Source organism: Artemia sp. Qi Xiang Cuo, chromosome 12, assembly GCF_049724085.1.
Source record: "Artemia sp. Qi Xiang Cuo chromosome 12, ASM4972408v1, whole genome shotgun sequence".
In the NCBI taxonomy this organism is placed as follows: domain Eukaryota; kingdom Metazoa; phylum Arthropoda; class Branchiopoda; order Anostraca; family Artemiidae; genus Artemia; species Artemia sp. Qi Xiang Cuo.
The window spans coordinates 9,364,062-9,392,026 of record NC_142805.1 but is presented as its reverse complement, the minus strand read 5'-3'; the positions used below and the strand labels follow the sequence as shown (position 1 = coordinate 9,392,026).

Below are 27,965 nucleotides of genomic sequence, written 5' to 3'. Positions count from 1 at the left end.
TTATCCTATAAGTTATTGAGGGCAAAAATTCTCCCAGCATTATTCTCCACTGTTTGTACCAATTCAAGAACTAGAGGTCATCACCTGAAACTTGCCAACCAGTCTACAATATCTAGAGTCTGTACAGTACTTAATTTTTCTCAACACATAATATCAACAATTGGAACAAACTATCATAGGCAGCACAATCGCACTGCCTAAGTAAGGAACAGTGTTGGCACAATGTATTATTTTTTTTCATACCAGGGTACTTCGTATCAAAGGAGTTGTCATAGAAACTTTTAAAAGGGGTGATTCGATTGGAAATTGGAGTGGCTTGTGCCCTTTTTAATAGTCAAAAGTAATTGGAAGGCAACTAACACCCCTTCAAAGCCTACCATTTCCCCAAACACATACAATCAAAATTTTGAGATAACGATTTTGTTCAGCATAGCTGATTTACAGATAGAAAATATGTTTTTGAGGAGGACACTCCCCCACAACCCTTAGGGCAAGGTTTTAAGTTATGCCCTGGGGACATATAAGAACAATGTTGCCACAATGTATAATTTTTTTTTCCTTTAGACCAGGGCACTTTGTATCAAAGAAGTTGTCATAGAAAGTTCTGAAAAGGCTCATTCAATTGGAAATTGGAGTGGCTTGTGCCTTTTTAATAGTCAAAAGTGATTGGAAGGCAACTAACAACCCTTCCACGTCCACCATTTCTTGAAACACATCCAGTCCAAATTTTGAGATAGCCATTTTGTTCAGCATAGTCTCACTTATAAGACCAGACAAGGGCATTGAAAGCAAACGAACAGAAATTACAACAAATAACCAGGCCAAACCCAAAACAAGCAGAAATTAACATAAGTTGGGCGCATCAAATCCTATGCCTTCCCAAGGCTAGAACAAAATTTGCACTTTATTGAAAAAATACAAATGAATGTGTATTGTCAGTTTAATATACATATACTGATATTTAGTAATCAAAATGTTAGTACTATTTGATTTATTAATGTCATAAAAGTAAAAACATTTATATTTTTTTCAGTAAAGTGCAAATTATGTTCTGGCCTTGGGAAGGCATAAGGGTTTGAGCTCAACTTATGTTAATTTCTGCTCGTTTTGAGTTTGACTCAGTTATTTATTGTAATTTCTGTTTGTTTTAGATTTCACTTATTTCTTGATGCTGATTTATGGAAGTTTCATGCTTGGTAGATTATTTGATTTTATTTTTCCTCATTTTTTGTTTAATGGAGTTCTTTACTTTTCTTTGAAAAACTTATTTTGTGGAAACAGTTTTTTTAATTAATTTAATGAAACAGTTACTGCTGAATCCATTGATATTTTTAAACAATGGCTAGATGATGAGTGGTCCTACTGAAGATGGAAGCACCTGCTCACCAGTAAACCTTGCATACAACTAGTCATCATCCTGGAACTCTAGAAGGGGAAATCCTTAGCTGCAATTTAAGGTAACAGTTGTTTTTTATACAAATTCAATTTTAACCTAACCTTCCCAACCTTACCCAAATAGCCTATATATTAGCCTATATATTTGGACTGAATTATATATTTCCCATGTGCTTATTAATTCTCAAATTTGTCACTGTTGATTCAAGTTATCAGTAAACTGGTTTTCACAAGAGTGATGCTAATAGAGCTGTATCTAAAATCACAGGCAGTGCAATAGTGCTGCCAAAGTAAAGAACAATGTTGGCACAATGTATTGTTTATTTTATTTTATTTTTGGTTTTAGACCAGAGCACTTCACATCAAAGGAATTGTCCAAGAAACTTCAAAAAGAGTTCATTCAATTGGAAATTGGAGTTGCTTGTGCCCTTTTTAATAGTCAAAAGTGATTGGAAGGCAACTAACACCCCTTCTATGCCCACAATTTCCCCAAACACATACAATCAAAATTTTGAGATAACCATTTTGTTCAGCATAGCTGATTTACAGATAGAAAATATGTTTTTGAGGAGGACACTCCCCCACAACCCTTAGGGCAAGGTTTTAAGTTATGCCCTGGGGACATATAAGAACAATGTTGCCACAATGTATAATTTTTTTTTCCTTTAGACCAGGGCACTTTGTATCAAAGAAGTTGTCATAGAAAGTTCGAAAAGGCTCATTCAATTGGAAATTGGAGTGGCTTGTGCCTTTTTTAATAGTCAAAAGTGATTGGAAGGCAACTAACAACCCTTCCACGTCCACCATTTCTTGAAACACATCCAGTCCAAATTTTGAGATAGCCATTTTGTTCAGCATAGTCTCACTTATAAGACCAGACAAGGGCATTGAAAGCAAACGAACAGAAATTACAACAAATAACCAGGCCAAACCCAAAACAAGCAGAAATTAACATAAGTTGGGCGCACAAATCCTATGCCTTCCCAAGGCTAGAACAAAATTTGCACTTTATTGAAAAAATACAAATGAATGTGTATTGTCAGTTTAATATACATATACTGATATTTAGTAATCAAAATGTTAGTACTATTTGATTTATTAATGTCATAAAAGTAAAAACATTTATATTTTTTTCAGTAAAGTGCAAATTATGTTCTGGCCTTGGGAAGGCATAAGGGTTTGAGCTCAACTTATGTTAATTTCTGCTCGTTTTGAGTTTGACTCAGTTATTTATTGTAATTTCTGTTTGTTTTAGATTTCACTTATTTCTTGATGCTGATTTATGGAAGTTTCATGCTTGGTAGATTATTTGATTTTATTTTTCCTCATTTTTTGTTTAATGGAGTTCTTTACTTTTCTTTGAAAAACTTATTTTGTGGAAACAGTTTTTTTAATTAATTTAATGAAACAGTTACTGCTGAATCCATTGATATTTTTAAACAATGGCTAGATGATGAGTGGTCCTACTGAAGATGGAAGCACCTGCTCACCAGTAAACCTTGCATACAACTAGTCATCATCCTGGAACTCTAGAAGGGGAAATCCTTAGCTGCAATTTAAGGTAACAGTTGTTTTTTATACAAATTCAATTTTAACCTAACCTTCCCAACCTTACCCAAATAGCCTATATATTAGCCTATATATTTGGACTGAATTATATATTTCCCATGTGCTTATTAATTCTCAAATTTGTCACTGTTGATTCAAGTTATCAGTAAACTGGTTTTCACAAGAGTGATGCTAATAGAGCTGTATCTAAAATCACAGGCAGTGCAATAGTGCTGCCAAAGTAAAGAACAATGTTGGCACAATGTATTGTTTATTTTATTTTATTTTTGGTTTTTTTTATTTTTTTTTTTTTTACTTCACATCAAAGGAATTGTCCAAGAAACTTCAAAAAGAGTTCATTCAATTGGAAATTGGAGTTGCTTGTGCCCTTTTTAATAGTAAAAAGTGATTGGAAGGCAACTAACACCCCTTCTATGCCCACAATTTCCCCTAATATATCCAATCAAAACTTTGAGATAGCTATTTTGTTTAGCATAGTTGATTTCCAGATAGAAATTATGTTTTTGATGAGGACATCCCCCACAGCCCTCAAGGCAAGGGTTGTAAGTTATACCCTAGGGGCATATAAGATTTTTTAGAAAGCATTGCTGTAGAAACTTCAAAAAAGGCTCATTTGATTGGAAATTCAAAGGGCTAGTGCCCTTTTCAATATTCAAAAGTGATTGAAGGGCAACTAACCCCCCTCTCATGCCCACCTTTTCCCTAAACATATCCAATCAAAATTTTGATATAGCCATTTTGTTCATGTAATTGAAAGTTCTGGAAACTAGGTCTTTGGGGATGACACCCCCCTCCCACAGCCCTCAGGGCAAAGGTTGTAACTTATGTCCTGGGGGTATATAAGGTTTTTATAGAAAGCATTGTTGTAGGAACTTGAAAAAGGGCTCATTCAATTGGAAATTGAAATGGCTAGTGCCTTTTTTAATAGTAGAAAGTGATTGGAGGGCAACTAACAAACCTTCCACATCCACCATTTCCCCAAACATATCCAGTCAAAATTTTGAGATAGCCATTTTGTTCAATGCAGTTGAAAGGTCAAGAAATTATATCTTTGAGCTGGACACTCCCCCCACAGTCTTCAGGACAAGGGTTATAAGTTATGACCTGGAAGCATATAAGGTTTTTTTGAAAGCTTTGTTGTAGAAACTTGAAAAAGGGCTCATTTGATTGGAAATTCAAAGTGCCCTTTTTAATAGTCAGAAGTGATTGGAGGGCAACTAACCCCCCTCACATGCCCACCATTTCCCCAAACACATACAATCAAAATTTTAGATAGCCATTTTGTTCAATGCAGTTGAAAGTTCTGGAAATTAAAAAAAAATTTTAAATGTTTTCATTTTTGTAACTTTAAGAAATCAAAAACTAATTAAGATTTTAATGAAAAAATATCAGCATATTTATATGAAACTGACAATGCACATTTTTTTCAGTAAAGTACAAATTATATTCTGGCTTTTAGAGAGCATAGGGTTTAGAACTCAAATTAATTTCTGCTCATTTTGATTTTGACTTATTTTATTTCTGTTTGTTTTGGGTTTTATTTATTTATTGATGGATTTGTGCTAGTTGTATGCTTGGCAGATTATTTGATTCTATTTTTGTTCATTTTTGGTTTAATGGAGTTCTTTACTTTTTTTTGAAAAACTAATTTTGTGCAAATAAGTTTTTTGATTAATAAGAGAAAAAGGTATCATCTTTGTGGGCCTCTAAAGGGCTTAAGATTGAATGTGCACCAAAAAAAATTATTATATTTGGAAAGAGCATAAAAAGGCAATTGGCATGTTTATTTTATTCATATGTCATTTATGCAAATTATTTAATATTTACTGTTGAGTATAGCAGAGTGTCATGCAAAAGTGTTGGCTAAAGCAGCATTCACAAGCATGTCTAGCTAAAATCCCATGTCTAGACATGTGTCAAGCCAGAATTCAATATCTAGGCAACAACTGTTCACAAGTAAAATTTTGAAGCTTGGCTAAAACTACAAATTTAGTTTCAAATTGTCATTTCTAGCCAATCAAGGTATATATAGGGGGGGGGGGGGGGCTGAAATTCATTTCCAATAGGCTAGAAATGATTATTATATTTGTAATCAGCATAAAAAAGGCAGTAGAGTTCTATCAAATCATATTACTGATTTAGGAAAAAATTGAATGCACTATTTGATGTCTTTTTTTATTCTGATTATGAATATACTAATCATTTATATCGGAAATGAATTTAAGCGCCCCCCCCCCTATATAGGCAATACCAACCCTAAGCTAACCCAAACTTGCCCTATATAGGGGGGGGGCCTGAAATTCAATTCTGATAGAAATGATTATTATATTCGTAATCAGCATAAAAAAAGGCATCGAATGATGTATTCACTTTAGTCCTAACTCAATAATATGATTTCGTAGAACTTTACCAAAAAAGACATCGAATGGTATATTCACTTTAGTCCTAACTCAATAATATGATTTGGTAGAACTTTACTGTCTAGCTAAGCACCAAATTTTACTTGTGAATGGTTGTTGTTTATACATTGAATTCTGGCTAGACACATGTCTAGACATGATATTCTAGCTAGGCATAATTGTGAATGCCACTTAAACATATCATGTAGCCTATAGGCCTAGGCTAGGTCAATTATGAAGTAAGAATTAGTTTTTTAACATCTAGTTTCTTAAGAATTAGTTTCCCTAATTTAGACCTTTAGCTTAACAATAATGAGGAAGCAATTCAAATGCTCTGAACATCATTTCAAATGGGAGAACTAGCCTATTCAAAATAAGAAATGTTATAAGCCTGATAGAATAAACAGCCTAAAGCCAAGTTTTTTTTCTTTCTCCTTAGCTTCTTAAATCAGTTGATAAATTTCTAGAGGAAGAATTACACTTTAACTAATTACGTAGTTCAAAACAGGAATCTTGGCTGATACAAAAGAATTAACTAAGTTCTGTGGCAGCTAAGATTTCTGCTAAGGAAGGGCGTCTCTCAGTTGAGGTTTCATGGCCTAAAACAAGCATGGCTTAATAAATGACAGCAATCTTACAATAGAAACAAGCAAGGCCTTGTCCAGGCTAAATTCTTACCTTTGATAATAAAACATCATAAAATTCTTTTTTTAAATCTTCAACATACATGTTTTATTTTTTGCATAAATTACGAATGGAAATTGACAGCTGATTCAATTTAACAGGTCTCAGTTCCCTTATTTTATATACACCTTGGGAACCAAATGAATCTAGGATATTTCAATTCTCACTTGAATTTTAAAAAAATTGCTAGGCTAGTGACAGTTGATACAAATAAAAGTTAAATTTTTTAAGAATTCCCGCTAATATTTTTGTTTAGGTAGACATCTATAAAATAAGACAACTTAAATTCCTAGGCTGCAGTATTGGCGAAATCCTAAAGCCTACATTTTATTTGACAGACTGACCGGAAAGTAAATCAACGAATAAAACGACGAAAAGACTACATCAAACAGTTCGTGGTAACAAACTGTAAGCAAGGAGTGACTCGGCCCAATAGTAACCAAAACGATCAGAAACGGAATTTGGATAACAGTGGATACCTCAAAGAATTGACTTTTTATTAGATTCCAAACTTATACAATTTTTTAAATTTAATGCTACCAATCAAAAGTTACAATCCTGAGAAAATTTTTCTAATTTTCAAAAACAGTAAAAACACCCCCAAAAATTCTATTGATCTTAATGAAAATCACACCATCAAAATCAGCATATCAGTGAATACTAATGTTCTTGGCTGCCCTTAGGGGGGGGGGCACTCTTTTTCCAAATCCCTTCGGACCTAGGCGGGTTTGCATGGCAATGTGTATTCTCGCTTGTTGCAGCGGTTGTGGGCTGTGATAAATAGGCTCAAGCACTTCGGACTCCGCCTCTAACGTCCGTTCGGGAAATCCTAGGTTTACCTCAAAGGGGTGGAAGGGTGAAACTCTCTTAAACTACCTAACCCAGTTTAAAAGTGCGAACGCAACAGGGTAGCCGATGGCCTGTGAAACCGATGGCCAATGAAACTGCCCCGAAACACCATGGAATAATGTTGAGCCAAAGTAAAACAACCTATGCTACGGCGTCCCCGACAAACGACGTGTCAAGGCTTCCAGTGGGCGAGTCGGTACAACAACAACATCGTTGAAGATGCTGAGGAGGACCTTAAGAATTTCAACCTGGAATGTATGTTTAATAAAATGTAACGTGACGCAGGCTTTTAAAGCCAAAGAATTCAACCGATACAACCTAGACATCCTGTGCCTCATTGAAACAAGATTGAATGACCAAGGTAGAATTACTATCAGTTACCCAGAAATAGCTGACGTATGTCATTTTTATACCTCTGGCTCTAGTGACAGCTCCTGACGTCACGGTGTCGGATTAATCCTCAGTGATAAGACGAATCATCAGTGCTAGACTGGGTTCCATTCTCCAACCGAACATTGAAGATCTGACTGCGTGGACACCCTTTCGACATGATTGTAAAAGCAGCGCATGAATCTACAAGAGACTCCCTTGACCACCTGAAAGATCACTTCTATGACGAATTACAAGCAGTCCTTAACAGGTAGTCCTTAACAGGTAGTTTAACAGCAGAACATGGTAGTTTTGGACCACATGGACGCGTAGAACGTCGTGTGAATGATACAAGAATGCTTCAGTTTTCAATACATAACAAGCTGTTCCTTATGAACAATTTTTTGCAACACAAAAAAGGTCATACGTTCACGTTGAGATCCCGAGATGGCCGCACACTTGCATAACTTGGTTATCTAATAACAAAACAAAGATGGCAATCCTCTGTTCTTGAATTCAGGCCATAGAGAGGGGCAGATACTGGCTCAAAAAATGGTAATCGACTATTACCTTGTCGTAGCCACAATGCACCAGGATCTAGCAGCCAGGGTAAGAACCCACCCCACGCACAAATATAATAAAAAGAAGGTAGAAATCCCAGCGATTAAAGCTAAGTTTGATCTCGAGCTAAGCATCAGGTTTGAAGCTCTCGCCGTCCTCCAAGATTGGAATGACGAGTCAGATGCCAAAAATATTGAACGGTCGTGGCAATAAATCAAAGCAGCAACAAAAGAAGCAGCCTTAAAGATACTCGGAAAACGAGCGAAAAACCACAAGAAGTGATGCAAGGTAGAGACACTTCAGGCACTTTAGGACAAGTCGAAAACTTCTCAAGATCGGGAGGAGTTCAAATGGCTTCAAAAGAAACCTCACAGACTAGCTAGGAGGGATAAGAACAGATACTGGACGAATGTTGCAACATAACTGAAAGAAGCGGCCAGAAAAAAAGATACCCGTAAGCAACACAAGATCTTTAAGGACCTCAGGAGAATGGGAAATCTAACAGCTGAAAATATAAAGAGGACGGACGGTACAGTAATACCCAACAGACGAGAAAGAATGAATAGATGGACAGAACACTTCTGAGACCACCAAAATAGATCTAACCAGTTCCCTCCGCATCCTATACCACCGGACAGTGGATTTGAACCCTTCCAACCGCGAAATGAGTAACCCACCGACATCTCCCCACCTAAGTTTGAAGAAGTAATGAAAGTGGTAAAGTCGCTCAAGAGCAATAAAGCGCCAGGAGAAGATGGGCTACCACCAGAGCTCTATAAGGCAAGCCCATCATTGGTCAGCACACTCACGGACGTCCTCAAGAAGATCTGGAAGAGCAAGTACGTCCCCCAAGATTAGAGGGAAGCAACAATTATTCCAGTGTTCAAGAAGGGTGACAGGAGCGACTGTAAAAAACTATTAAGGCATCTTGCTCATGAAAATGGCTGGAGAGATTTTCACCATCATCATCGTAAACAGATTTAGAGCCGAAAGAGAGCAAAGAACTAGGAAAAATCAAGCTGGCTTTCGCTCTTGAATGGAATGCATGGACCATATTTTCTCACTTCGGATCCTCCTACACCAGCTCTCTATCCACAACTGAAAAAACACTGCTATCTATTTAGATTTTATAGCGACAGTCAACTCGCTGACTCACCCGCTACTATGGGGAATCCTGCTGGAATACGTAGCCCCACCGAAGCTGGAGAGTTTGATGAAAACATACTATGAGAACATGCGTAGCAACATCCACGTGTAGGGGGAGCTCACTGAGATCTTTAAAATTGCTTACGGCGTGCGACAAGGGTACCCAGCTTCCCCGCTCCGCTTCAACTAGATATTTGATTGGGTCTTCAAAAATTCCATAAGTTCGGAAAACAGAATCGAGCTGACCAGCAATAAGAAGTTAAGGGACCTTAAATACGCAAACGATGGCACACTCCTTGCCGAATCAAGCACCCAAGCTATGTACATGCTGTAGAGAGTGGCAAATAGCGCTAGCCTGAGAAGCATGGGCATCAGTGTCCCCAAAACAAAGCACCTTTTCACAGATACAAATTCGTCAGTCTCCATAAACGGACAACAGCTCGAACAGGTAGAAGAATTCATATACCTCGGGTCACTGATTGATATCAGGGGTGGGGCTTCGTGTGAGATCAAGCCCAGAATAAGCATGGCATGGAGAACCTTTGGCCAACTGCGTAAGTCATTATGGTCTAGAAGAGAGATCAGCCTGAAGACCAAACTTCCACTCATAGTATGTTTTCATCAAACTCTCCAGCTTCGGTGGGGCTACGTATTCCAGCAGGATTCCCCATAGTAGCGGGTGAGTCACCGAGTTGACTGTCGCTATAAAATTTAAATAGATAGCAGTGGTTTTTCAGTTGTGGATAGAGCGCTGGTGTAGGAGGATCCGAAGTGAGAAAATATTGTCCATGCATTCCATTCAAGAGCGAAAGCCAGCTTGATTTTTTCTAGTTCTTTGCTCTCTTTCGGCTCTAAATCTGTTTACGGTGATGATGGTGAAAATCTCTCCAGCCATTTTCATGAGCAAGATGCCTTAATAGTTTTTTACAGTCGCTCCTGTCACCCTTCTTGAACACTGGAATAATTGTTGCTTCCCTCTAATCTTGGGGGACGTACTTGCTCTTCCAGATCTTCTTGAGGACGTCCGTGAGTGTGCTGACCAATGATGGGCTTGCCTTATAGAGCTCTGGTGGTAGCCCATCTTCTCCTGGCGCTTTATTGCTCTTGAGCGACTTTACCACTTTCATTACTTCTTCAAACTTAGGTGAAGAGATGTCGGTGGGGTACTCATTTCGCGGTTGGAAGGGTTCAAATCCATTGTCCGGTGGTATAGGAGGCGGAGGGAACTGGTTAGATCTATTTTGGTGGTCTCAGAAGTGTTCTGTCCATCTATTCATTCTTTCTCGTCTGTTGGGTATTACTGTACCGTCCGTCCTCTTTATATTTTCAGCTGTTAGATTTCCCATTCTCCTGAGGTCCTTAAAGATCTTGTGTTGCTTACGGGTATCTTTTTTTCTGGCCGCTTCTTTCAGTTATGTTGCAACATTCGTCCAGTATCTGTTCTTATCCCTCCTAGCTAGTCTGTGAGGTTTCTTTTGAAGCCATTTGAACTCCTCCCGATCTTGAGAAGTTTTCGACTTGTCCTGAAGTGCCTGAAGTGTCTCTACCGTGCACCACTTCTTGTGGTTTTTCGCTCGTTTTCCGAGTATCTTTAAGGCTGCTTCTTGTGTTGTTGCTTTGATTTTTTGCCACGACCGTTCTATATTTTCGGCATCTGAATTGTCATTCCGATCTTGGAGGACTGCGAGAGCTTAAAGCCTGTTGCTTAGCTCGAGATCAAACTTAGCTTTAATCGCTGGGATTTCTACCTTCTTTTTATTATATTTGTGCGTGGGGTGGGTTCTTACCCTGGCTGCTAGATCCTGGTGCATTGTGGCTTAGACAAGGTAATAGTCGATTACGATTTTTTGAGCCAGTATCTGCCCCTCTCTATGGCCTGAATTCAAGAACAGAGGATTGCCATCTTTTTCTTGTCATTAGATAACCAAGTTATGCAAGTGTGCGGCCATCTCGGGATCTCAACGTGAACGTATGACCTTTTTTGTGTTGCAAAAAATTGTTCATAAGGAATAGATTGTTATGTATTGAAAACTGAAGCATTCTTGTATCATTCACACGACGTTCTACGCGTCCATGTGGTCCAAAACTACCATGTTCTGCTGTTAAACTACCTGTTAAGGACTACCTGTTAAGGACTGCTTGTAATTCGTCATAGAAGTGATCTTTCAGGTGGTCAAGGGAGTCTCGTGTAGATTCATGCGCTGCTATTACAATCATGTCGAAAGGGTGTCCACGCAGTCAGATCTTCAATGTTCGGTTGGAGAATGGATCCCAGTCTAGCACTGATGATTCGTTTTATCACTGAGGATTAATCCGACACCGTGACGTCAGGAGCTGTCACTAGAGCCAGAGCTATAAAAATGACATACGTCAGCCATTTCTGGGTAAATGATAGTAATTCTACCTTGGTCATTCAATCTTGTTTCAATGGGGCACAGGATGTCTAGGTTGTATCCGTTGAATTCTTTGGCTTTAAAAGCCTGCGTCACGTCACATTTTATTAAACATACATTCCAGGTTGAAATTCTTAAGGTCCTCCTCAGCATCTTCAACGATGTTGTTGTTGTACCGACTCGCCCACTGGAAGCCTTGACACTTCGTTTGCCGGGGACGCCGTAGTTTAGGTTGTTTTACTTTGGCTCAACATTATTCCATGGTGTTTCGGGGCAGTTTCATTGGCCATCGGTTTCCCAGGCCATCGGCTACCCTGTTGCGTTCGCACTTTTAAACTGGGTTAGGTAGTTTAAGAGAGTTTCACCCTTCCACCCCTTTGAGGTGCACCTAGGATTTCCCAAACGGACGTTAGAGGCGGAGTCCGAAGTGCTTGAGCCTAATTATCACAGCCCACAACCGCTGCAACAAGCGAGAATACACATTGCCATGCAAACCCGCCTAGGTCCGAAGGGATTTGGAAAAAGAGTGCCCCCCCCCCTAAGGGCAGCCAAGAACATTAGTATTCACTGATATGCTGATTTTGATGGTGTGATTTTCATTAAGATCAATAGAATTTTTGGGGGTGTTTTTACTGTTTTTGAAAATTAGAAAAATTTTCTCAGGATTGTAACTTTTGATTGGTAGCATTAAATTTAAAAAATTGTATAAGTTTGGAATCTAATAAAAAGTCAATTCTTTGAGGTATCCACTGTTATCCAAATTCCGTTTCTGATCGTTTTGGTTACTATTGGGCCGAGTCACTCCTTGCTTACAGTTTGTTACCACGAACTGTTTGATGTAGTCTTTTCGTCGTTTTATTCGTTGATTTACTTTCCGGCCAGTCTGTCAAATAAAATGTAGGCTTTAGGATTTCGCCAATACTGCAGCCTAGGAATACAAGTTGTCTTATTTTATAGATGTCTACCTAAACAAAAATATTAGCGGGAATTCTTAAAAAATTTAACTTTTATTTGTATCAACTGTCACTAGCCTAGCAATTTTTTTAAAATTCAAGTGAGAATTGAAATATCCTAGATTCATTTGGTTCCCAAGGTGTATATAAAATAAGGGAACTGAGACCTGTTAAATTGAATCAGCTGTCAATTTCCATTCGTAATTTATGCAAAAAATAAAACATGTATGTTGAAGATTTAAAAAAAGAATTTTATGATGTTTTATTATCAAAGGTAAGAATTTAGCCTGGAAAAGGCCTTGCTTGTTTCTATTGTAAGATTGCTGTCATTTATTAAGCCATGCTTGTTTTAGGCCATGAAACCTCAACTGAGAGAAGCCCTTCCTTAGCAGAAATCTTAGCTGCCACAGAACTTAGTTAATTCTTTTGTATCAGCCAAGATTCCTGTTTTGAACTACATAATTAGTTAAAGTGTAATTCTTCCTCTAGAAATTTATCAACTGATTTAGGAAGCTAAGGAGAAAGAAAAAAACTTGGCTTTAGGCTGTTTATTCTATCAGGCTTATAACATTTCTTATTTTGAATAGTTCTCCCATTTGAAATGATGTTCAGAGCATTTGAATTGCTTCCTCATTATTGTTAAGCTAAAGGTCTAGATTAGGGAAACTAATTCTTAAGAAAGTAGATGTTAAAAAAATAATTCTTACTTCATAATTGACCTAGGCCTACAGGCTACATAATATGTTTAAGTGGCATTCACAATTATGCCTAGCTAGAATATCAGGTCAATATATACCAAATCATGCTAGTGAGTTTCAAATACAGTGAGTACACCATTCAATGCCTTTTTTATGCTGATTATGAACATAATAAGCATTTCTATCGGAAATGAATTTCATCCCTTCCCCCCCCCCAATATAGGCTATATCTAACCTAACCTAACCCTGAATTGGCATATATAGGGGGGGGCTTAAATTCATTTCCAATAGAAATGCTTATTATATTCATAATGAATATAATAAGCATTTCTATTGGAAATGAATTTCAGCCTCTCCCTCATATAGGCTATACCTAACCTAACCTAACCCTGAATTGGCATACATAGGGGGGGGCTGAAATTCATTTCTGATAGAAATGCTTATTATATTCGTAATCAGCATAAAAAAAGGCATCAAATGGTGTATTCAATTTAGTCCTAACTCAATAATATGATTTCGTAGAACTTTACCAAAAAGGCATCAAATGGTGTATTCACTTTATTTCTAACTCAATAATATGATTTGGTAGAACTTTACTGTCTAGCTAAGCACCAAATTTTACTTGTGAATGGTTGTTTTTTATACATTGAATTCTGGCTAGACACATGTCTAGACATGATATTCGGTCAATATATACCAAATCATATTATTGAGTTAGGACTCAAGTGAATACACCATTCCATGCCTTTTTTTATGCTGATTACAAATATAATAAGCATTTCTATCGGAAATTAATTTCAGCCCCCCCCCCCTATATATGCCAATTCAGGGTTAGGTTAGGTTGGGTTAGGTTTAGCCTATATGGGGGGGGGGGCTGAAATGGGGTGAATTTTTCAGGGGAAATTTTACACTGGGGGAATTTGTCACAATTCCTAATCGAAATTCTTTCTAATAGTCTTACTTTCTCTTTGCCGACTCAATTTTACGCGTGGAGATATTAAGGGTAATTGTCCGGGGTAAATTTTCACCAGGAATAAAATTGTTTAGAAAATACATCAAAACTTAAAACAAACAAAAAATATTACGTATATGAGGGGGATTGCTCCTCCTTAACACCTCGTTCTTTACGCTAAAGTTTGAGTGGAGGGCGTGAGTGAAAGTGAGCTAAAGTGAGTGGCGGGCACCACTTAACCTAACCTAATCTAATCAGCATAATAACCTAAATCTTTTGATATATCTTTTAATGCCAAAATTCGGTTTTTTAGAGTTTAGGTTACTATTAAGCTGGGTCTCTCCTTACCTACAGTTCGTTACTGCAAACTGTTTGATATTTGATTTGCTAAAACATTATTAAAATTATTTCACACTATATAGGGAGATATTGAATAGCTACGATGCGGACGGCCATTAGAGAGATTTTCGAGCTAATTATAAGTCTGGGTAACTTCAAAATTCCATTTTTCTGTAGAAGATTTTCATTAAAAAAAATCCATCTCTAAATTGATTAGACAATTTTGGAAAAGGTGACGTTTTGGAGAAAGAATGGGATATCTGAATGATGAAATATGTGTGTTTCTGTTTGAAAACTCTTCCCAAGGGGGTTAAAATGATGAATGGTGGACTTCCAGATTCCTCTCCCCTTATGATTTTTGTAATAATAATTAACCGTTAGTACCATATATTATTTGGTGTTTGATGGTTTTAACTTCAGTGCATATTGAAATAAAGATATATATAAATAAAGTAATGAATACTCCAAATGAAGTCGCCAGTCCTTCAATGGCTAATGTATGTTTAAATTTTAATTTGTATTTCCCCTATGGATTTTATAGCATTTTAAAACTATGGAAACACCCCGCACCGGGTTAGAAGGTCTGTAAAATTGTTAATATTAACATTTTGATACCTCTTGTATTTCAATCGAGTGATACTATGAAAAATGCAAATTATGACAAGAACTTTCATATATACAAAGTTACTTTGTTCATGTAGAAATAATTTGCAACTTTCATGATACATTAATTTTTTTTATGTCCTAATGCAAGGAATGGGGGATTTACTGAGTGATTAGAAATTAAAGAAAAACAATTAGAAATTAAAGTCTTTTTCAAATGAAAGTACACCAAGGAGAATTTTCCAGGGTGAATTGTCCTCAAGAAATTTTAAGAAGGAAGGGGATTTCACCGAGGATGGAATTGTTTGGAGAGAATTTTACAGGGGTGTGTCTTAGATGGGAGGAACTTTCCAAGGAAGACTTTCGGTGAGGGAAAGGAATTTTTCATGAAGAATGAGTTAGATATACCGGCATTATTTGAGGAATAACCAGATATTAAATTAAAAAAAAAACAAGTCTTTTTAACTGAATGTAAGGAGCAACATTAAAACATAAGACGGACAGAACTTATTCCGTATGTGAAAAGGTTGCCCCATCATCAATAACTTGCTGTTTATGCCAAAGTTTCACTGTTTGCCCCAATTTTTTAAAAACTGAAATATACAAGCCGTTTAATTCGAACAGGAAACTTTTTTAAAAGTGCTAAAAACTTTAGCATGAAGAGTAAGGTATTAAGGAGGAGGCAACCCGTTCATGTACAGAATAATTGCTCTTCGCTTAGGGTTTCAATGTTGCTCCTTATACTTAATAAACCGGAAAGGGCTGCAAAATCTGAAATTTTCCCATAATGTGCGCACATAGTATTTATTATTGGTATTTGTACAGACCTTATAGCTTAGTGGTTAACCATTCAACTGCACATCGAGAAATCCCTGATTCAAACGTTTTTTTCCCCTGATTTATCATTAGACATATGTTTACAGAAAATCTAAGTTTGAACAATTATTCGTTATTATTTCTGCTCGTATTTGATTTAGTCTAGCAGCTCTTTACTTTTAGTTGAAAAACGTCCTTTGTGGAAAAAAAGTTTTTGTCACTAACAAGTTTATCATTAGACATAAGTTTACAGAAAATTTAAGTTTGAACAATTATTTGTTATTATTTCTGCTCGTCTTTGATTTAGTCTAGCAGCTCTTTACTTTTAGTTGAAAAATGTCCTTTGTGGAAAAAAAGTTTTTGTCACTCTAACAAGTTTGTCATTTTACATAAGTTTACAGAAAATTTAATTTTTAACAATTATTAGTTATTATTTCTGCTCGTATTTTATTTAGTCTAGCATCTCTTTACTTTTAGTTGAAAAATGCCCTTTGTGTAAAAAAAATTTTTGTCACTCTAACAAGTTTATCATTAGACATAATTTTACAGAAAATTTAAGTTTGAACAATTATTCGTTATTATTTCTGCTCGTCTTTGATTTAGTCTAGCAGCTCTTTACTTTTAGTTGAAAAATGTCATTTGTGGATAAAAAGTTATTGTCACTAACAAGACATAATCATTAGACATATTATTAATCATTAGACATAAGTTTACAGAAAATTTAAGTTTGAACAATTATTCATTATTATTTCTGCTCGTATTTAATTAGGCTAGCAGCTCTTTACTTTAAGTTGAAAAATGCCCTCTTTGTGGAAAAAAAGTTTTTGTCACTCAAACAAGTTTATCATTAGACATAAGTTTACAGAAAATTTAAGTTTGAAAAATTATTCGTTATTATTTCTGCTCGTCCTTGATTTTGTCTAGCTGTTCTTTACTTTTAGTTGAAAAATGCCTTCTTGTGGAAAAAAAAAGTTTTTTTCACTCCAACAAGTTTATTACGTGAGATAAGTTTACAGAAGATATAAGTTTTAACAGTTTCTCGTTATTATTTCTGATCGTCTTTGATCCCGTCTAGCACCTCTTTACTTTTAGTTGAAAAATGTCCTTTGTGGAAAAAAAGTTTTTGTAACTAATAAGTTTATCACCATAAATAAGTTTACATAAACTTTCTGCTCTAACAATTATTAGGAATTATATCTTCTCGTCTTTTATTTATTTTAGAACCTAATTACTTTTAGTTGAAAAATGTGCTTTGTGGATAAAAAGTTTTTGTCACTCTAACAAGTACATCATTAGACATAAGTTTGCAGAAAATTTAAGTTTGAAAAATTATTCGTTATTATTTCTGCTCGTCTTTGATTTAGTCTAGCAGCTCTTTACTTTTAGTTGAAGAATGTCCTCTTGTGGAAAAAAGTTTTTGTCACTCTAACAAGTTTATCATTAGACATAAGTTTACAGAAAATTTAAGTTTGAACAATTATTCGTTATTATTTCTCTTCGTCTTCGATTTAGTCTAGCAGCTCTTTACTTTTAGTTGAAAAATGTCCTTTGTGGAAAAAAAGTTTTTGTCACTCTAACAAGTTTATCATTAGACATGAGTTTACAGAAAATTTAAGTTTGAACAATTATTCGTTATTATTTCTGCTCGTCTTTGATTTAGTCTAGCAGCTCTTTACTTTTAGTTGAAAAATATCCATTGTGGAAAAAACGTTTTTTCCAGATTTTAAATTTAGATATCTAGCTAATTGATGAATTTTAGACATAAAAATTATGGATATACGGTAATGAAAAATATTAAGTAATCCTGTTTATTACATTTATAGAACATCCCCGAGTATGTCCAAGAGGTAGAGAACATATGGGACGCATGGATTTTATCTGAATCTGAAGAAGAATTCCTTCTTTTTAACAGTAATGAAGATAGTACTGATGATATAATGGAGATCCACTATACAGAAGATGGTCTATCGTACACGTCGGAGGATTTGGTACGGCGGGGACCTTCGGGTCGACTCTATAGACGACGATGAGCGGTTGGTTGATAGTTTGCCCATAAGAATACGAGAGAATTTATTTGACATGCCCCCTCTCCTAGATATAATGGTAATTGAAGAAGAAAACGAGGTTCAAGTAATTGAACCCAAGATTGTGTATATAAAAACTATAATAAATATTGATATATCAAAAGAATAAAGATTAGAAGAATGATTTATTTTTTATCTTTGATAGAAAACTTGATTGAGGATTGATAACACTCTAAAGGCTGATCTATTCAATCTGATCTATTCATGCACAGAAGTCTCTGATGATATCCTTACTCTATATATATATCTAGTATGAGAAAATTAAAATAATACAAACAAATTTATTGTATGATTACAATATAAAACTCATTATACATATCAATAATTAGATTTATCGTTAAATGATATATGAGAACTCTTCCACCACGGTTTTCGTTGTTTAAAATCCTTTCCGTAGAATGACCTCTTATGTTGTCTCTTAAATGGCCACTTTTTCTCTTCTCTTAGAACATGTTCATCATAATATTCAGAGTTATATCTTGCTTTATACATATTTTTCATTGGGTTTTTACTGCTGTCTTTTACACTATAGAGACAGCCCTTTTTCCCAGTCTCTTCTTTTGATCTTCCTTTTCTGTCATATCAAACCTTGTTTTATGTGAGCTTATTTGCAATCAGTATAAATTTCTCTCCATATCACATATAATTTTTCTTCTCATTTCCTCTAGATTCTTCTCATCTATCTCTGCCTCTATGCTGTCTAAACATGCAGTAGATTCATGAGAATTTTCAAAATCATGAAAATGACCTTTTCAAATAGAACAGTTGCAATAAAAGGATATTTCTAACTCAACTTGTTCACTCCTGTTATCACACTGCTAACTAAAAACTTTGTGAATTTTATTCACAGACTAATAAAAACTATAGCAAAAATCCTTTCCTTATATTCTCTGCAATCCTCTCCCGCTAAAATTTCCGGCCCCCTGATTGGTTCAGAAGGAGACACGTGATCCTGTTTCCCGTTATCGGATCAATAAAATCCCCCACCGATTATGTAATCAATTTCTCAGAAATCCATTTCCCCTAGGGAGTGTATGCCCATATATGGACTCCCGTCACGAACTCATGAGGTTGGGTTAGGTTACGCAATCAATTTCTCGGAAATTTAGTTCCCCTAGTTGAGTCCTGAATCAATACATTCCCCCTAGCGTACACCTGGACAAACAACAACAACAAATAAATCGACCTTGAAAATATATCAAAATGAGAAAAATCCTGTTTTTTCATTCTTAGCGAGAAAAACCATAAAAACATGCATAAATTGCTGTTGACATCCATGAAAAACAACGCATGTCCACTATATATGAAATCTCAAGGGCTATTTGCGATGTAATTGGAAACAATATTTAAGAGAGTCTCTGATTGGCTTAAAAGGAGATGTAACCGCCTCTCTGATTGGCTTAGAAGGAGGCATGTACTTACTGTTTCCCATTTCTGGATCAAAACATTCTCCCCACCGATTATGTAAATCAAGCTCTCGGAAATCCACTTCCCCTAGATCAACACATTCCACTAGCGATTATGTAAATCACCCATCGTGTCATTTCACTTGGCCAAACAACAACAACAATAGATAAATCAACTTTGAAATCATCCATTATACATTAATAAATCATGAAAATGCATCTAACTGAGAAAAATCCTGTTTTTCATTCTCGGTGACAAAAACCATAAAAACATGTATAAATTATATAGGCCCGGGAGATTACGCAATCAATTTCTCAGAAATCCATTTCCCCTAGGGAGTCTATGTTTTTTATATGGAGTCCCGTCACGAGTCAATAGGTTAGGTTAGGTTACGCAATCAATTTCTCGGAAATTCATTTCCCCTAAGGAGTCTATGCCCATATATGGTGTTCGTACGGAGTTAGACTCAATTGTAGATGGCAGCAGTGGTGTGGGATGGGAGCTCATGATAGGTCCCTACTCTCAAATTTATTCATTTTTCAATCCTTTCACTCTGACTGCTGCCTCTAGACCGACCATGAATCTTTAGCCTAACATTCTAACAACAAAAAGAAAGGGAAAATTTTCGATTTTGAAACAATTTTATTGAATAATTACAACAGTAATACTAAGCATATACAATTAGTGATACAGTTTATTGTCTTCGATATGTTTCACTAATGCACTTAAAGCACATTGAAGTCTATTCACATGCGCTATATCAACTTTTGCAGCGAAACATAATTGATCCTCCATTTTAAATTTGCTCAAGGATATCACATATCTTGCATTTAATTCATCCCATTCCAGACAAAACCGTGATCCTCTCGTGATTTCCACTGCAATTTTTGGGGCTCTTGTATTATTGCTACCAACTCCACTATCAACTTATAATAGAGTAAACATTCCACTCATCATCAGCACAAATATATCCAAATGAGTAAAGTCAAACTGTTCTCACTCCTTTAAATTCTATTCACATACTAATAAAAACTATAGCAAAAATCCTTTCCTTATACTCTCTGCAATCCTCTCCCGCTAATATGTAACCAGCCCTCTGATTGGTTTAGAAGGAAACACGTGATCCTGTTTCCCGTTATCGGATCAATAAAATTCCCCCACCGATTATGTAAATCAAGTTTTCAGAAATTCACTTCCCCTTCGATTACGCAATCAATTTCTCAGAAATTCAGTTCCCCTTCGATTACGCAATCAATTTCTCGGAAATCCATTTCCCCTAGGGAGTCTATACCCATATATGGTGTAGGGTCACGAGCTCCTGAGGTTAGGTTAAGCAATCAATTTCTCGGAAATCCATTTTTCCTAGGGAGTCTATGCCCGTATATGGACCCCCGTCACGAACTCATGAGGTTAGGTTACGCAATCAATTTCTCGGAAATCTATTTCCCCTAGGGAGTCTATGCCCATATATGGTGTAGGGTCACGAGTTATTGGGTCATCCCTACTACTATTGAGCCGTGTCGCTCCTTATTTACAATTCGTTACCACGAACTGTTTGATACACTCATACACCCTTGAAGATTTAAATAAATACTTTAAACGTGTCTTGCTGAAAAAGTGGCTGGTGTTGAAAATATACCAGAAACACAAGAAGCGGCAATTCTTCGGAAACTGACAGAAAGCGCAAAATTTGCATAGATTGAACATTTTTCTTTCCAACCACTCAATTCAGTGGTTCCAAAAGATTGCCCAATTTCAAATTAAGAAATTTAAAGGTGGGAGCGAAGACTTATTTCAAGAAAAACTTGGTCTAAAATTGTTTCCAAATATTTTTCCTAGGAGCTAAACTGGCAAGCGTGACAAGGCAAGGCCTTTTCAGATTAAGAATGCAGAATGCATAAAATCAAGACTTTTCAATGCAAGACTCCAATTGCAAGAACTGTCTTATATTCTAATTACTACTATTAATAATAATTCATTTATGCCCTCTATGCGTACAAGGATGCACACAGAGGAGTATAGGAAATAAACGAAAAAAAATGAAAAATTTAAAAAGACGACAATTAGTAGCTCATATAACTCATAGTAACTCATGAATATATATTAAATAGCTTATGATAGCTCATTTGTGCCTACCACTCAAAACACTCATAAAACATAACGCATAAACACTCATAATATATTACGCATAAATAGCTGTTTTACTGAGCTATGGCGACAAAACTATTTTCCATTAAACGAGACAATTAAGGGGAAAACTTATTTTATTTTCAGTAGATCGTCTAAGAAATCAGTCGTATTGTTGATCCATCTTAACATTAATATCCAATGTTCCGAATTTTTGTTCTAATATACACCTTTTGTTATACACAATATATATTCAATATATACTATATTCAATATAAATATGTTATATTCAATATAATATACACTTTTGTCATATTCAATATAAATGTACATTATTTTTGTTCTAATATGGTTCTAAATATACCTATTTAGAACCATAGTGGTGCAATGAGATGCATGAGGTGCAAACATTGAATTATAAATTATAGCAATTGTTTCTTTATTAAAATGACCTTTCTGCCTGACTAGCAGGCCATAAGTTTTCCCGTGTTTTCCCAATATCGACGATAACACCGACTCCTGGGTTGCTTTAATTGACGGACAACTTCTTCTTCTTCTATTTAACAGCAGGCGGGCTTTTCAGTGTAACTATTTAGCCCTTTTCCTTTTGCTTCACTCTGTGGGCTACAGAGCTACTGGCTTGATTGCCTCATATTTATTAGATATATTCAGATATCTTTCAGCAGATCTTTCGACTCTAGGAGTTCAAATATAAGATGATAGATGTCGATTTCTATGCTCTGTGTGCAGGTACAGTTGGCTAGGCTCTTGGCTGATAGTGGGATTTTGTGGTGTTTGAAGTATTTTAACAGTTTACAAAGCAAGGTATGTTGTGCAGACGTCAGCATATTACATTCAAATAGGCAATGGTCAATTGTTTCATTATTCATATTACAATGCCTGCAAAGAGGGGACAGGGGAATTGAACCACTTGAATTAGAAAGCTTATATGAGAATGCAAGGAAATTTAGTCCATTTGTTCCAGAACGAATTCTATGATAAATTTTAGAAAGATACTTATTGGGAAAGGGGGAAAGGATAGGATTAATCTTATTAAAATTAATAACTGATAGTCTCCATCGGTAAATATCTCTAATTGGGATTGGTCTCCCACTTGGCTGGTCAATATTTATAGCATTTTTTGCTATTTTATCAACCTGATGCTTACCACTTATGCCAGAGTGGCTAGGAATGTACTGAAAGTAAGTTTTTATGCCACTTAAAGCAAGATTATCAATAATACTGTGACAATGATAAGTGTCAATGTCCAACTTATATTGAGGAGCTGAGGCCAGCAACTCAAGGCTTGATAAAGAGTCGGAATAGATGATAATATTATTCGAATTTTCAATCAAAGGTTGGTTTTGCTTAAGGTATTCTAATGCCATGAATATGGCATTTAACTCAGCAGACATTATAGATAAATTATTAAATAATCTCTCTCCCATTGCAATTTTCAGGTGAGGAAGGAAAACACCACTTGCAACTTTCTCATCCATTTTTGACCCATCAACAAATATTTGGAAGTGATTTTTATAGGTAATTGTATTAAGTTCTGCAAATTTTTTCTTGGCAAAAGCAATGGGGGTTAAATCTTTATTCCATTTGGAAAATTCAGTATTTATTATGGGAAATTACCAATTCCATGGAGGGGATTGGGGGAAAGTAGGTGCAATAGATTTTGCTGGTACAGGGAACTTCTTTTGAATATTGGCATACTCATCTGCAATACCTCTATACATGGCTGGATTTCTTAACCAATTATGTAATGTGTGTGAGCTAATTGATTCTATTTTTGTAAGATTTTTTATCAAGAGAAAGCTACGTCTCTCCCTTATTGTTGTTAATCCACTCTCCATAAGCAGAAACTTTGTGCTTGTGGGTTTCCTAAGACCAAATATGAGACGTATTATATCATTTTGTGTTGTTTCAATTTTTTGAATCTGGGTCTTTGCACATGCACCATAGACAATGAGCCCATAGTCAATATGGGGTCTTATATGTGATTTATAAAACTGGAGTAAGGTTTTCTCCTTACAACCCCAGGGTGTGGAAAGAAGTCTTTTTAGTATATTTGCTTTTCTATAACATTTTTTTATTGTGTTTGAAATGTGGAGGTGGAAATTAAGTTTTTGGTCAAGCATGAGACCTAGGTAATTAATATTATTATCTTCTGGAATAGTTGTTTTATTTAGAGTTAGTTTTGCATTAACATGGTTTCGCTTCCGGTGAAATTGGACAACACAAGGTTTTTAACGGAATCTTTATTAAAACTATTCTGTGATCCCACCCAATAGAATGATACTGTAAATCACTAGTATTGTTTGCCACTAGGAATTCTGTTTTAGTAGATTCAATCTCTAATCCTATCTCCCGTAAACATGAATGTAATACATTAATTGTATTATGTATTGATATTAAATTGTCCGAAAATAACGAAATATCATCAGCATAAGACAAGTGGCTAATGTCGATACCGTCAATCACATATGGGGGTAAGCACCGTGTGGCTGTTCTAATTGCGTTATTAAATATGACGAGGCTAAGAAGTGACCCTTGTTTTACTCTAGACGTCAAGAATTTCGGTCTGAAAGTCGCCCTCCCGAAAAAATTCTCACAGATGCATTACCATACCAACCTGTCAAACACTGGCCTGTAAATGGGTTCACTCCACTACCAACAATGATAAAAAGCTTGGTGATACAACACACTATCAAACGCTTTTGAAATATCAACTCCGCACACAAATAGTTGTTTTTAAAAGTTACGATGGTGTTGCGTGTGCATTTTGAACCCCTACACCACTTCGAAAACCCAACTGATGGTCCCCCATATCACATTTTGATGATAAGAATGGGAGTAAAATATTTTCAAAAAGATTACTAATAACAGAACAAAGTGTTATAGGTCTATTTGATGAACAACGTGAAGGATCCTTGCCCTTCTTGTGTATACAAACTACTTTACCTTCTCCCATCATAGAAGGGACATAATGCTGGGTCACTATTATTTGGTATAATAAAATAAAAGGTTCTAGTAGTTTTGCAGTACCATACAAAAGGTGCTCTGGTAACAAACCATCTGAACCTGGGGCATTCCCAAATTTTAGTAATCCAATCATACACAGCGCAATCGCGCTGCCAAAGTAAAAAACGGTGTTGGCGCATTGTATTAATTGTTTATTTATTTTTCGCTTAGACCAAGGCACTTTGTACCGCAGGAGTAGTCGTAGAAACTTCAAAACGGGTTCATTCGGTTGGAAATTGGAGTGGCTAGTGCCCTTTTTAATAGTCGAAAGTGATTGGAGGGCAACTAACCCCTCTTTCACGCCCACACTGGGAAGTAGACAAGGCTAGTGCCCTTTTTAATAATCAAAAGGAATTGGAGGGCAACTAATCCCCCTCTCATGCCCACCTTTTCCCCAAACATATCCAATCAAAATTTTGAGAAAACCATTTTTTCAACGTTGTTGACAGTTCTGGAAATTACGTCCTTAAGGACGACACCCCCCCCCCCCGCCCCCCACACAGCCCTCAGAATATAAGGTATTTATAGAAAATTTTGTCGTAGAAACTTCAAAAAGGGCTTATTCGATGGGAAGTAGACAATGCTAGTGCCATTTTTAATAGTCAAAAGTAATTGGAGGGTAACTAACCCTCCTCTCACGCCACCATTTCCCCAAACACATCCAATCAAAATTTTCAGATAGCCATTTTGTACAACTTAGTTGAGAGTCCTGGATATTAGGTCGTTGAGGATGAAACTCCCCCCAGAGCCCTCAGAGCTAAGGTTGTAAGTTATGCCATGGGGGCATATAAGGTTTTTTATTGAAAACTTTGTCATAGAAACTTGAAAAAGGGCTCATTTGATTGATAATTCAAAGTGCTAGTGCCCTTTTAAATAGTCGAAAGAAATTGGAGGGTAACTAACCCCCGTCTCACGCAGACCATTTCCCCAAACACATCCAATCAAAATTTTTGGATAGCCACTTTTTTCAATGTAGTTGAAAGTTCTAGAAGATAGGTCCTTGAAGATTTCGACCCCCCCCCCGCCACACACAACCCTCAAGGTAAGGGTTGTAAGTTTTTTATAGAAAGCTAAGGGTTTTTATAGAAAGCGTTGTTTTAGAAACTTCAAAAAGGACTCATTCGATTGGAGATTGAAAGGGCTAATACCCTTTTTAATAGTCGAAAATAATTGAATGTTAACTAACCCACTTCTCACACCTACCATTTCCCCAAACACATTCAATCAAAATTTTAAGATGGCCATTTTTTAAATGTAGTTTCAAAATTCTGAAAATTAGGTCTTTGAGGATGACAACCCCCCCCCCCACAACCCTCAGAGCAAGTTTTGTAAGTTATGCCCTGGGGGCATTTAAGGTTTTTATTATTGGGAGATGAGAGGGCTAGTGCCCTTATTAATAGTCAAAAGCGATCAGAAGGCGTATGCCCCCCCCCTCATACCCATCATTTCCCCAAACACTTCCGATCAAAATTTTTATATATCAATTTTGTTGAACGTAGTTGAACAAACACACAGCCCTCAGGGCTAAGGTTGTAAGCTATGCCCTGGGGGCATATAATGTCATAGAGAAAGTGTTATCGTAAAAACTTAAAAAAGGGCTCTTTTGATTAGAATTTGTGAGGGTGTATTGCCCTTTTTGATAGTCGAAGGTAATCGGACGGAGAATCCCCCCCCCCACCCATCATTTCCCCAAAAATTTCCGATCAAAATTTTTATATGGCCATTTTGTTCAAGGTAGTTGAAAGGTCTGAAAATTATGTCTTTGAGGGTGACAACCCTCCCCCCATAGCCCTCAGGATAATGGGGTAATAGTATCGACCTAATGGTCCTAGAATATCGTGGGAGGACTCATTGGATCGGAAATTAAAAGTTCTAGTGCCCTTTTTAAGTGACCGAAAAATGGAGGGCAACTAGGACCCCTCCCACGCTCATTTTTTTCCCAAAGTCACCAGATCAAAATTATGAGATAGCCATTTTGTTCAGCATGGTTGAAAATATGATAAATATGTCAGTAGTAATCTATCTATTGAAATGAGCAGTGCTTGCGTAATTTGTCTTATCTCTAGCATGTACATGAATATACACTACAGTTTCACATGCACATTGCAAGAAGCGACCAATCCTTTACCTATAAAGTGGCCAAACACGTTTTGAAACTATAGTCGAGATTGTATAAGACAACCAGAGTGGTTTTTGCTATTGATATCAACTGTACAAGAATATGCATGTTCCTTCCACGTGCACATTGCAAAAAAGCGAGCAGTACAAGCGGGGATTCCCCACTGGTTCTTAAAATCTGGCTTGTTACACAAGTTTGTTTCAACTGCATGTTTTCATGGATGCTAAAATCAGAATTGTTTGATTGACATTTGCAGAAAAGGGATAAGGGATTTGCGAATTGAACTGTACGAATGATCTGATTTGAATAATAGGGAAAAAAAGAGCTAGATAACATTTGCGAATTGGATCGTATGAAGATGGAAAAAAAAAAGAGTTAAAGTGATTAGCAGTTAAGGTAACCCTGAACAGCATGTTAATTTATACCTTATTTATTATAAATTTGGAACAATATCATTCTATGGAAATGGTTAACGATGATAAAATGGTCTTATGACGACCTAGCTTTACTTCTTTGATGTGTTCTGTATAATACACAAGTGGCGTTTGAACAGTGTTGTCAATTTAAAATAGAGTCTAACGTTATAGTATACTAAAAAGTTGATACTAAGAGAGATGTAGATGTCAAGAAAATAATTTTAATAATGTATATCTTTATTTCTTCGATGTGTTATTTATAATACACAAGTGTCGTTTGAACAGTGTTGTCAGTTTAAAATAGAGTCTAACGTTATAGTATACTAAAAAGTTGATACTAAGAGAGATGTAGATGGCAAGAAAAGAATTTTAATACTGTAATTCAGAACAAACCTTAGAAACCTTAGAAACCTTGCAAATCAAGTAGTAAGGTGTATGTGAGTACGAACCATCAAGGATCATAAGCACCAACGACCCTAACCAGCATAACCGATAAAGGATGTTGATAATAAATTTATTCATTCTGAAATTTAGATTTTGTAAATTCTATTTGATGTATCTGACAAAGGATGTTGATAAAAAAAAATTATTCACTCTGACACTTAGATTATGTCAATTTTATCCTATGTATTCAAGAAAAGAATGTTGATATGTCATTTAATCACTCTGATACTATGATCTTGTCAATTTTATGTTATATATCTGATAAAGGATGTATATAATAAATTTATTCATTCTGAAATTTAGATTTCATCAATTTTATTTGATGTATCTGACAAAGGATGTTGATAAAAATTTTTTATTAACTCTGACACTTAGATTATGTCAATTTTATCCAATGTATCCGAGAAAAGGATGTTGATATAGAATTTAGTCACTCTGATACTTAGATTTTGTCTATTTTATCCGACATAACCGACAAAGGATGTTGATAATGAATTTATTCACTCTGATGCTTAAATTTTGTCAATTTTAGTCGACGTATCTGGCATAGGATGCTGAAAAAAAAAATTATTCACTCTGATACTTAGGATTGGGCAATTTTATCTTGCGTATCTG

At 35.9% G+C, this 27,965-nt stretch overlaps 2 protein-coding genes and 1 long non-coding RNA gene across 3 annotated transcripts in view; 2 read left to right on the top strand and 1 right to left on the bottom strand.

Annotated features, from left to right (window-relative positions):
• Positions 1-6,253, bottom strand: part of Cdc45 (cell division cycle protein 45) — a 63,765-nt gene extending 57,512 nt beyond the window's left edge. Inside the window, exon 1 of the mRNA XM_089097784.1 lies at positions 6,042-6,253. Within this exon, the coding sequence (XP_088953910.1) occupies positions 6,042-6,092 (51 nt within the window). The 5' untranslated portion in view covers positions 6,093-6,253. The remainder of the gene's footprint in view (positions 1-6,041) is intronic.
• Positions 6,254-12,396: 6,143 nt separating this feature from the next.
• LOC148945746 (uncharacterized) lies at positions 12,397-17,761 on the top strand. Its single transcript, XR_016142597.1, has 2 exons — positions 12,397-12,592; positions 17,550-17,761. It is a non-coding gene; the product is annotated as an uncharacterized LOC148945746 (long non-coding RNA).
• A 5,534-nt stretch (positions 17,762-23,295) lies between these two features.
• The window catches only part of LOC148945742 (uncharacterized), a 382,959-nt gene continuing 378,289 nt past the window's right edge, over positions 23,296-27,965 (top strand). The window contains exon 1 of the mRNA XM_089098153.1: positions 23,296-23,497. The gene's annotated coding sequence lies outside the window, so the exon portion shown is untranslated. The remainder of the gene's footprint in view (positions 23,498-27,965) is intronic.